The sequence below is a fragment of the Neurospora hispaniola genome, assembly GCF_033458365.1.
Source record: "Neurospora hispaniola strain FGSC 10403 chromosome Unknown B0T23scaffold_1, whole genome shotgun sequence".
NCBI classification, from domain to species: domain Eukaryota; kingdom Fungi; phylum Ascomycota; class Sordariomycetes; order Sordariales; family Sordariaceae; genus Neurospora; species Neurospora hispaniola.
Genome location: NW_026944406.1, coordinates 4,607,441 through 4,619,481, shown reverse-complemented (window position 1 = coordinate 4,619,481; position 12,041 = coordinate 4,607,441). Strand labels below are relative to the sequence as shown.

Here is a 12,041-nt window from a genome sequence, read left to right as displayed (position 1 = left end):
CTGCCTAAGCGATCTACAATTCCAAACATCTTTATCTATCGTCGACGACTTCCGAGCCCAATGGAGTACTCCTCTTCCGGGTCACGACTATGCGAGCAGCCATTTCTTTCCAGAAGACTTTCCAAGTTCTTCAAAATGAATTGGACCGAGGGAACCTTGTACCGCCATAGTCGTGGGAAGCTGCGGAAAGCCAATGCAGAAAAGCAACGTCAGAAGGAGTACTTTGCGAAAGCTCACATTCGAGCAGCTGAGCAAAGGGAGGCTAGGAAGAACGGTCCTCCTCTTATTTCATACCTTGAGCCAGGTTCAGCTTTACCAGAACCTCCTACAGACGCATTCCCCCCCAAGCAAAACTCTGCCCACGGTGTACCGCATCGGAGAGGAAGATGGGGTGCGAGTGTACCGACAGCAGAGGATACTCCAAAGTCGGAGCATCTCTTACCAACAGTCGACCAGTTTCTAAAGGAGCAAGTTGGCAAGGCCACTTCTACCAACACAGCGCCTTCTCAGTTGCTCCCAAAAGGGACACAGGTAGAGAGATTGAGGCAGAGGCTTCTTGCGAGCAAAGACTGGGGTGCAAGCCGGATTCAGTCCCCTGTCCAAGTCCACAATCGACCTCGCCCTATGCCACCGCATGTCGGTCCGACTCAACCTACAAGAGCAATGGAAGAAAAGCCAGCACATATTGCCCAGAGCAACCGGGGCCTGTACCCTCAAAAGCATACCTCTCATTTGCCTTTTCTTCGCGGGGCGGATGTGCAAATCCGCGTTGGAAGTCAAGAGAAGCGGCTCAAAAGCTCAACAATCGGCAGTGGAAGCCTTGCGCATCAAAAGCAGAATGCCTCAACAGAAAAAAGTCGACATTTCATGACAAGCGCGAGCGGTATGCGCTACCCAAGATGAGATGGCTTCTGTATACTAAATTTTTTTCATCAGACTGTGAATCCAGATATATGCCACCCCGCAAGCGAGTCCGAAGACGATCTTCATCGAATGCCGAAGATTATCCTTCTATACAAGCAGCATCACGAAATAGTGATAGCGATAATACACGTCATGTCGTGACATCAGTACCGAGCATCTTTCATCCAGTCCCTTTGCGAGTAATACCGAGTCATCTGTTGCTCTCTTCGGGGTCATTGGATTCGGCAAATAGTGCCAGCCATCTCGCTCAGGTTGGACGAACAATATCTCCTGTCCCGCCCTCGCAGAAAGCGGAAAACTCAACCTGGAAGGCGTGGTTGGAAGAGTCTAGCAGTGCTTTTGGTGCCCAAACAAATCCTGAACCGCATGAGCCGGTGGCACAGCCCAGAATCAGTCCTGGGGTAAGCGAAAGACAAGTAAGGCACCAAGGGTATTCACCACCAGTCCACGCACTCTGTACCGGTGAGAATGACGTTTCTCTGCCTGAACTTCAGCTTTTCAGTGCAGACGCACAATCAAATGTGCTTGGCCAATATGATAGACCTGTTGCCAATATTGGACATTCGACATCAGCTCTAAACCGGGGAAGACTGTCGGTATTGCTCGAAACGTCATCCATTAGTGCCGAAAAGACAGTAAATAATGCAGACCGGTGTATATCTGCTGTCTCCAATCAAGCAGTATCCACCCAATGTGAGCCCAAGAAAGGACTACATCGAGGTGACCAGATTGATGCTTGGAAGACATTCGTGTTTGGGGACGATGACAGTGAAGAGGTCGAACGAGACGCATTCAGTGAAGCAAGACATGATGCCGCTCGACTTATACGGCCATACGATGAGAATAGCCTTCCATCTATCGGGGACGGGGACCACTCTGGGCACGACAGCAACATTGCAATGGCTGGAACGTCTTCCCCTGGCAACGCGGAGGGATCAAATCCTTATGAGAGACACTTTGCCATCGACAATCCAAACCAAAGTCCCAGAAAAATCCATGAACCAGCATCAACAGGTTCACAGTCTACTGCAACCTCGGCGGAGGAACATGTTGTTATTCCGCGTTATACACCATTTGCCAACGGTCATGACAGTGTTGCCGTGGAGCATCCTTGTGTTGACACAAGTCCCATTAGTAACAAGCATGAGACAGCCGAAAACATAACGATCGCCATGTCAGACGCATCAGGCGAGTCGGCCTCGGTAGCGATTTCGGTACCCACATGCCCAAGTGCGTCTCTAGTAGTTAAACCAGCTCATTCTCGACTTGGGGCCCCGGATTCTGGGGCACAGTTTCGATTTGCGGCGCCGAGACCATTCGTGGGTAAACACTCTGTTCCATCACGCAATGACCGCCCTTCAGCAGCTATTGCTCCGGTCAGTCTTAAACGGAAAAGGGGTAGACCGAGAAAACGGGCGCGTGACGGGAGGGCTGATATACGGGCACTACCAAACTACAGCGGCGACCCTATTGAGGAGATTGAGGATGACGATGATGCTCCGCCGCCATCTTTGTTTGGCTCTCTGGACGTTTGTTATGACCAGTGATACCATATCTGAGACAACCATCGTGAAGTGATGGCATGCACCGAGTTCCGTGTCTTTAGATCGTTGTTATTTCATGTATTTCAGGCTGCTTGGTGTTGTTACATGATCTTCTTTAGATAATTACCATGAAGTCCGAGGAGGTAAGTCACCATGCAGCATTGTTTGGTACAATCCTGAGCCTAAATACTGCGTCATTGGGTGACACATGAACGAGCATATGTAATTGTCGCTTTGGCGTTTTCGCAAGACAATAGCTCTGGAACAAGCCAAAGGTTTGTGCCCCGGGAACAAAAAAGCAAGCATTCCCTCTACAAACTGTAGCTCGTGTTTCCATGTCAAGTCCATAAGCTAGCTAAGCTAGCAAGACAGCTCAAGGGTAAGGTAAGTAGTATTGAATCATACAGTCCTTGGACTGTGGCTTCACAGGCCTCCGGTCAGGAAGAGCAAATTGAGTTTTTTTTTCTCTTCGTTTTCCGCCGTCTCTGGACTCACCCAAGTGCCATGGTCTACTTCCAAACACTATAAGATGAAGACATACTTGCAAAAGGCATAACTTTGGGATTTTCGATTGATTGACACGGAGACTTGCACAGACCGGGACTAGTGAGCCCGTACCTGCATTTCAAAGTTGAGGCAACAACTATAGGAAGGAACTGGTTGCTGGCTGAAGGAAATTTCATCCGGCGAATCTGTTTGACCCAGATCAGATGGGACTTTCACGTGAATGCAAGAGGTTTTTTTTTTTTTTTTTTTTTTTTTTTTTTTTTTTTTCCCTCCTGGAAGAGGGTGAAGATTTTCTTGGCCTTGCGAATTTAGCCTTTTTGGGATTTCACTCGCGGCATCCGCGATCTCGGTCCATAATTTCGTGTGGTTGGCGTATGGAAGATGGAACGCCGGAGGGAAGACCCGGAAAGGGCTGTCATTCCGCTATGACTGACATTGGCACCGGCGGTGCGACGTTGGGCAAGGCTCGCTAGATCCAAAATGCTCGTTCATGTGTATGTAAATCATCAAAACAACGGCGACACACAGCAAAAACAGGAAAACCTAGAGACAAGGGACCGCCCAGCGGCCACGGCAAGAGGAGAGCTATGCCCATGCGAGCGTACAATGCGGCATATTGTGTAAGACGAGAACGGACCGAGCTTCCCCAAAAGGTTCCAGAGCGAAAAACTTGTCGACTGGTCACTGATGGCAAGCCCCCAGTGCCCCATCATGATTTATTCTGGACTCCATGGGTTCCAGATGAAGTTCGGTCCAAGTCAGATGGTAGCATTCTCTTCTCTTGGATGTTTCTGCTCCACAATTAGGTCGAATGGGTTTGTGACTGTGTGATGGGAAGTCACTTGTTACGTACGCGTATGTTGGAATTTAACGCGTGTTGGGAAAACATCACATCAGCCCGGTCATGCTCAGAGCGGAGTTCAAGTGGGAAGAAAGGACGGTTCAAACAAACCAAACTGGTCCGTCTCTGTCACAGTGATTTGACGGACTGGACGTAAAACCAAGCAATTGAGCAAGCTGAGGTGACCAAAGGAACTTTTTTTTACTGAGGCATTTTTACAACAGGGAGTTGGGTCTCGTCGTAAATGGAAAACGGACAAGAAGCGGTCTGAAACCCATTATTATTTGTAACATATTTGGTATTTCTGGTCATCCGGAAGCAGGAGGCTTGGAATGGAAGGCAAAGCAGAAAAGGCTAACAACAGGACGACAACAAAAGGCATATGATTTGACGTCTCGTCTATTTCCGTCTCGTCCTTTTAGAACGTGTTTTTCTTGGCCCTTGCCAGCAGGGAAACGACGCTACCGTCGGAGGTTATTGAAAAAGAAAAAAGGCTGGAACCACACTTTGACATCCTTACGGGAAGATCTCGGGAAAGGCCGGGGTTCATGGGGAGCAGTGATCTGAATGCGGGGAGGAGCCGAGAAAAATGCGGGTTGGGCAAAGACATGGCAGACTCTGGGGAAAGAACGGAAAGAGGCGTGGATCTGTGGCCAAGCCCAAGGGAACAACATACCTATGCAGGGGCTCACGGAAAAGGAACGGGGGTTTCATTTCTATGGAAGGTGTGGTGGAACTTCAGCTAACATGTTTCGCGATGATCTACCGCCAATTCCGTTAGTGGATCTTGCAGTTCGTCTTTTCCCAACCTTGTCCAAAGAGCAGATGGAAAGCACACACAACCGCAGAATCTCATGAGTGCTCAACACCCCTTCAAACGAGAAAAACTCAGACGATATGGAAGAGATTGGAAGAACACGGTACGACAAGACGTTGGAAGATGGAAAAAGTGGGCAGCGAAATCTTCAAATAAGCGACCAATGAGAAGTTTGCGATAAGATCAAGGTTCAGTGTGGTGTTCACGGCACTACCTAGCGCCAAAGAGCGAATCGGCTGTGATAGCCACATCGATGCCGTGGGAATTGGGCGATTCAATTGAATTATTCTTACCTACAAAACTACAAGGATGCAAGGATGGTCCCTGGGACTCCCCGAGAACGGACCGTCGGGCTGGGCGGGTCGTGGGCAGTCCTGGACGGATCCATACTTTACCTAGTGTACAGGTACTTAACGCTCGCCTGTTGCCCTTCCCCGGCGGCTGTACCGATGCTGCACCGATCCGCCAATGCTGCGTGCTCTGTGTGGGCGGTTTGCAGGTCCGGCTTGTTCTGGGCCTTGCAGCCGAACGGTTGCGCTGAAAGGTTGCGCTAAGATGATACCATAGCGGCATAGGTAGCCTGATAGGTCCTGAACAACGGATAGGTACCTGTATGCAGTGCAAGTGAAGGGCGAGACGTTTTCCGGGTTTCACTCATGCTCCTTTTGTTGGGGGTCCCACTTCTTCTTTTGGCTTTCCATCCTGACTTTTGACTTGATTCCCATTGGTGACCCATCTGCGTTTGAGCAGTCCGTTTCTGGCTCAATGGGAGGCTAGACGATGAATGCCGAAACTTAGGAATTTTGAAGCCGGCAAGTCAGACAATCTTCGTCATCTCAAGTCAGGTTGTTTACAGCGTTTCTGGAAGCACAACCTGTACGATAGGTATGTTGCGGGGCTGTACTCGTTCAGGACTGGCGTTTTGCTAAGAGCACTATCGTCGACGACGACGATCTAGCCGACCGAGATTCCACACAGAAAAAATTCTGGACACCACGCGCCTGACTTTGGACTGACGGAGCGCTTGTACACAGTGTGTACAATAATCGGAATAAACAAGGATAGAATTGCACTCAGCGCCAGTCAGCCGTCTCCTCTCTGTATCTCTTCATCACGAACCCGTACTCGACACGAGTTCATACGATTAGCATTAAGGATAGGTACTTTTTTTATAGGAACAGGGGCAATAGATATACAGTTCCAATCCTGGGTGGATAGGTAGTGTATCTAGGAAACACAAGCGTGACCAGTTGATGTCAACAAACAAAAGATACGGTCTTGGCAGGGGCTGGGTTGAAGGTCGTGATTCTCTCCCAATGTGAAGTTGAAGAAGATGGACTGGAAGTTCTTGAAACCTTCCACAGGACGAAGGATCTCTTGAGGTCGGATCTGGAGCAATGTCAAGATTCCACGACAGAACTCTCATTCCCCGGATCCAGGGGTTTTGAGCCGTTACACGGTCATGTCAACTGTCAGCACCAATAACACTTCCAACTTGAAAATGCCCCTGGCAAGCTGCAGGCACAAGAGGGGCCCACGGCTGCTCCTCTTGCCCCTCTTTCAATGGAACTGACAATCGCGGCTCGATTCTTGCTCAACCTGAAAGGTATCCGCCCACCTTATCCGCCAGTGTTTCCGCCTGACAGAGAGAGGAGCCCTCCGGGCCGAAGAGTCATAGCGGGGTGCCGACGGTGGACTACCGGTGGAACGCAGTACGGTCACGATGCCTGAAGCGATTTCTTGAATGACAACAGGCACGCTCGTTTAGGGATAGATAACCGCTAGCGGAGCGCCAGGGACGCCGGGCATCGAGAGGAAGATCCTCGACCAAAGATCCATCCAAATGACTCGACAGATCAGCCCCCCCCTTGTTGGGCGAGGTTGGAAGTATTTTTTTTCAATTTTTCGGGGATGAAATACAGTTCCCGCTCCATCGCTCCAGTCAGTGACGATGAGGGTGTATGCCCTCAGTGTCGATTTTGTGTGTGGTGTCGTACTCTGCTTGTGAGATGTGATGCTGTGGAACATTCAAAGTCGCGGCAGGACGTCACACTCCACCCCACGCTTCCGTGCACCCTTGGAATCCGTTTTGGACGTTACCACCACACTCTACTTTTCAGCCGCGTGGACAGGTATCGTTAAAGACTCCCGCTTGAAAGAAATATCTTGTCCAGATATTATATGACAAGGCTTCAAACGCTCTCTCAAGTAAAAGACAAGGCATGGATAACGTAGGTGACCACGATACAAGACGCGGGAATTACTTAATCCTCAGCTGTCTACCTACCTTTACCTATAACACTCGAGGTAATGACGATCTTGTAAACGGGTAAAGTTGCATCTGAGCCGAAGCCATCGGTAGTGTGTGTAGTTTCTCATTCACCCTCGATCCTCGATCGGAAGGGGACCTCAACCCCTCGGTGGCAATTTCCCCGCAAGTCGTCGACGACCCTGAAGGAAGCCATCGTCACTTCTAAAAGCCTTTCGCAACGAAGGCGGAGAATACAATCCAAGCAGAAAGGTTTCAGCTTCAATGTAAAACAACATGGCGGCTGCCAAACTCTATCGAGCTACCGCCTTCGACTCGCTGAATCCAAACTATCAAACGCTACAAAAAAAAAAAAAAAAAAAAAAAAAAAAGGGAGATGCTGGAATAACACCAGGGCATGTACGGGCGAGCGGGTGGACACTGGACCAACGGGCGGATGCCAAACGCACAGCGAGACGCAAAGACGGTCACGACACTACACTACTGAACAGTAAAACTCGGAGATGAGGATGAGTCCCCAGTTCTCTACGTAATGGGAGAAGAACTTGGAACATCTCTTTTGGTTCCGACGATCATGAACCATTTCCCGTGAAAGGCTGCCGCTTGCCGGTGCTGTCGTAACAGGTACACTGACCCCTATCTAAGTTTGTTGAGACCCTGTGAAAGCGGCAAATGTGCCAAACGTGCCCACTATCTTCTGGAGTGCAGTGCCCCGACTGAAATAGAACACAGAAGGGCAACAGCGAAGAACTGGACACCCGGGGCAGGGGAACACTTGGTCTGCTCGCTGGTAGTGGCACAGCAACACCGACTTCCCTTGGTCTAGAATTCTGTATGGATCGTTAGGTAGAGACACGTCGGAGACTACACGTATTAAGATGTTACCAACGAACACAGTGACAATGTCTAGTTAGAATCGATGCCTATGATCTCCTGGAAAAAGAAGTTATAAAAAAACAATAGAGGCAGTAAAGACGAACCGATGGTCGGTGTCGTTGGTCTAGATGTCTGCAGAGTGAGATTGTTCCTGGACGACCGAACGAGTAGATACGTACCTACGACAAGTTGGACCTCCCGCCTCCTGTGCATCGTCGTTACCTCAGGATGTACATGTGTTGGGGAGGAGTACACTACATTATACTGTGCATCTGTCAACGTAGGTACCTAGCAAAAATCCAGCCCTCGCCTCGCCCCCGCCTTGTCTCGCCCTGCCTTCTCCATCCCACTGACGACCTGGCCGGGTTCTTGGGCTCTGGACCGTGACCAGTAGGCTTCGTTGACAAGAGTAATTGTCCTCCCCACTGAACTCACCGAAGTAGACTGTCTCGACAAGTCCCCACTCTCGTTTGGGCGGACCGTCAAGATGGCATGCACGGGCTCCTGGATGGAAGTCTTGCGTGTGTCAACCCACGACGCCGCACACAGCACACGCTCTCGATTCTCCGGGGAGTGTCGCTTGGCCCGCCAGTTTTTTTTTTTTGGCTAGCAACCCCTGTTTTCCTAAGTGCCGCTTCTTATCTCTGGATCCAAGGCCAGAAAAAAGTTTCTTTGACTTGATGCACGGTATACATTGGCTTCCGTACCGCACGTACCCTGCACCGTGTCTCGAGTACCTCATCGCATTCCTAGATGTATCTTTGCTCTGCGACAACGGTGAGGAGGCCTGGCGACATAAAGCAAAGAATATAAAAAGCCTCAGACCCCGCTGAAACTGCAGTCTGTATCTGTTGTCTCCTCTCTTTATCATTATCATATTTTCGGGCGCTAGTATACCCCATTGCACCAGCCTTTATATTGCAACACGTCCTCACTACTTTGCTTGCCCGAACAACACCCGGGATTCCTGTCCATACGTAATATCTTTCATTTTCACATACACAAACACACACACCACAAAAATGGTGAGTACCCATACCCCTTGTGCCATACGGCGCCTATGGCATCCAACGATCCCAGCCTGCACCTGAGCGATAGGTTCTGTCGTTTGGGGTCATTGGCACGTATACATGCTGGAACTTGGTCACTGACCACACCCGGGCTACAGGCGTCAGAAACAACAATCCTCTCCAATGCGGAGAACCTCAAGAAGTTCTTGCGTCTTCCCCAGAACGGCCAGCTTATTGCCGAGTACATCTGGATCGACAGCGAAGGCGGCACCAGGTCAAAGTCGAGGGTGAGTTTCTTTCTCGTCTATTTGTTGTTCTTTTTTGCGCATTGTTTCGCGACTTGTTTCATGGACTCTTCCATCCGTTGTCACTCTCGGCGCATCCCCGAATCCACCATACTATCAGCCAATCGACGGGCTCCCCCGATTTGCCCTTCGTCCTCTCTGAGTGCACGACCCAAGCAGCCCAACCAAGACGATGAGAGTGGGATGATCTCGAATCCCTTTTCCTCACATTTTCCACGCTTTGTTCACGTCTCGGCAAGACCGGTTTCAGCCCGCTGTGACGCGGTGTCGGTCTCTGCACCAGCCTCGGGTGCATAGGCTTCTGGAAGCTGTGCAGGGTCCTAGCCTTTTCATTGTGGCGCAGTCATGCGAGAAGTGTGACAGGATGACACAGCTCATCTGTTCCCCGTTTCCTTATGGCTGCGCAACTCGGGAGAGGATTCCGGCGCCCTCTCGGTTGCCCACCGGCTGCCCGGCGGACCCACGCCCGAAACCCAAGCGGCATTGACAAGAAGGAAATGGCCCCGCCGGCTTCGCATCTCGAACTCCACTCTCTCCACCGGCCGTCGCTCGCCTCCAAAAATCTAGCATATCCCGCTCACTCATGCAATCCACGATGCTTACCTACCCTGCGTCGAGACCGCCGCCGCCCGACGCTGAAAGCGTTTCTTGGCTGGACCCGTGCTTATCGCGGCGAGCATTGATTGCGCACAATGCCGACCAATCCAGCCGCTAGTCAATACGGCGATCCCATTGCACCCCGGATTTCGATGCATAACGATAACGGATGCGGTGATCGGGATGTGCCGAATGAGTGACGACCTGCAAACAACGCGGACGATGTGCTTCAGACATTGCGCATGACACGATTGCTAACTAGCTTTGTTCTAGACTCTTCCCGAGAAGGAGAGCCAATATCTCCCCGAGGAGCTTCCCATCTGGAACTTCGATGGTTCCTCGACTGGCCAGGCCCCCGGCGAGAACTCCGATGTCTACCTCAAGGTAAGATAAAGCAAGCCTTAGCATTCTTGCACCCTCTGCCGAACCATGGCACTAACATGACTTTCTTCACAGCCCGTAGCCGTCTTCCCTGACCCGTTCCGTGGTAGCCCCAACATTCTCGTCCTCTCCGAGTGCTGGAACGCCGATGGCACCCCCAATAAGTTCAACCACAGACATGAAGCCGCCAAGTTGATGGAGGCTCATGCCGACCAGGTGCCCTGGTTTGGTCTCGAGCAGGAGTACACTCTCCTCGACATCAACGACAGGCCCTACGGTTGGCCCAGAAACGGTTTCCCCGCTCCCCAGGGTCCCTACTACTGCGGTGTCGGCACTGGCAAGGTTGTCCAGCGTGACATTGTTGAGGCGCACTACAAGTGCTGCTTGTACGCCGGCGTCAAGATCTCTGGCACCAACGCCGAGGTCATGCCCGCCCAGTGGGAGTTCCAGGTCGGCCCTTGCGACGGCATCGAGATGGGTGACCACCTCTGGCTCGCTCGCTTCCTCCTCCACCGCGTGTCGGAAGAGTTCGGCGCCAAGGTCTCCTTCGACCCCAAGCCCATCCCCGGTGACTGGAACGGCGCGGGCCTCCACACCAACTTCTCCACCGAGAACATGCGTAAGGAGGGTGGCATGAAGTACATTGAGGATGCCATCAAGAAGCTCGAGGCCCGTCACAAGGAGCACATTGCCGTCTATGGTGAGGGCAATGATAAGCGTCTTACCGGCCGTCACGAGACCGGCTCTATCGACTCTTTCACATACGGTGTTGCGAACCGCGGTGCCTCCATCCGTATTCCTAGGGAATGCGGCGCCAAGGGCTACGGTTACTTCGAGGACCGTCGCCCTGCGTCCAACGCCGACCCTTACCAGATCACGGGTATCATTATGGAGACTTGCTTTGGCGCTGTTTCGGAGTAAAAAAAAAAAGGAGGCGGGGACGGCATTGGGTTTGGCTTTCTGGGTTTCTTTCAGGCATAACTTGATTTCATCGTGGAGCGTTCGGGAACACCAACTGCGTGTTACATAGATCATTGAGCTTTTTCTCATCCTACTAATACCCCGGCATATTGAATGAACGGTAACTTGGATCGATGGTTTATCGTCCATCCTCACTTTTGGCTCCTACAGAACTCCAGACTTGCAAAAGCGTCTTACCTGTAATTGCCCCCTGTCTTTGTAAGTTTGCATCGCGGGGAATTACATCCACACAGTGTCTCCTGGTTATCTTCAGCCATGAGTCTTGGCATGGCGTTGTTTCTTGACCCGGCATCAGTTACGAATAACCTTGACGGCCCACCGCCGAACAGTAGTGTACGTGGATAGGCAATCTCCATCAGTTGGCCTAGTTTGAGTGCGTGTGGATATTTCAGGATCCATACTTGACATTATTTCAAACTCGAAGGCATTTATTCTGGTTGGCAGAGCGAGTGTCGAGAACGATTATCGAGCAAACCACCATATGACGTATGTCAGATCAGAGTCTTGGCGACTGGTCCACCAGCGAGAGGACCATGATGATAAACTTGACATCACTGTACGTGATATTCAATAGTTCATGCAAGCCTTCAAGTTGGTTACATCGTAGCCTTGGGCACGAAATATCGGTTACTGTGTACTCTAAGGTAGGTTCGTTTCAGTCGACACTTGAGGATTTTGGACAATGTTGCTAGCAGACGAAGAGTTGTGTAGAGGTCTGTTTACGTTATCACCCTCGATGTCGAATAGCAACACTCTTCCTCACCTACGTATGACCTACGCAAACTCACTTGTTCCTGTTGAGCCAAGCTAATTCACGGTAAACATGGCTCTGCGCCATTTGTTCCGGGATCTCGTGTGGCATGCACGCTTCATCTACCCAGGAGAAGCCAAGGCCCATGAGGAGGTGCGGAGAGCCGAATACCAGACCTCCCGTAAGAAACTTGTCGGCGATGCTAACGTCCGATACGGTTAAATGAGCATAACTCACG

The 12,041-nt window shown here is 51.0% G+C and overlaps 2 protein-coding genes across 2 annotated transcripts; both read left to right on the top strand.

The window, feature by feature from the left end:
- Positions 1 to 135: 135 nt before the first annotated feature.
- On the top strand, positions 136 to 2,996 carry B0T23DRAFT_401412 (uncharacterized protein; the record flags this gene model as incomplete). The annotated part of the gene is made up of 7 exons (XM_062838585.1): positions 136 to 883; positions 1,072 to 1,386; positions 1,606 to 2,154; positions 2,290 to 2,453; positions 2,588 to 2,611; positions 2,793 to 2,852; positions 2,898 to 2,996. The coding sequence occupies 7 exons, from the start codon at positions 136 to 138 to the stop codon at positions 2,994 to 2,996; spliced, it is 1,959 nt and encodes a 652-aa protein (XP_062697535.1).
- Positions 2,997 to 8,370: 5,374 nt separating this feature from the next.
- Positions 8,371 to 11,225, top strand: B0T23DRAFT_370967 (putative glutamine synthetase). Its single transcript, XM_062836624.1, has 4 exons — positions 8,371 to 8,803; positions 8,947 to 9,075; positions 9,964 to 10,074; positions 10,147 to 11,225. The coding sequence occupies exons 1-4, from the start codon at positions 8,801 to 8,803 to the stop codon at positions 10,990 to 10,992; spliced, it is 1,089 nt and encodes a 362-aa protein (XP_062697534.1). The 5' UTR covers positions 8,371 to 8,800; the 3' UTR covers positions 10,993 to 11,225.
- Positions 11,226 to 12,041: the final 816 nt, after the last annotated feature.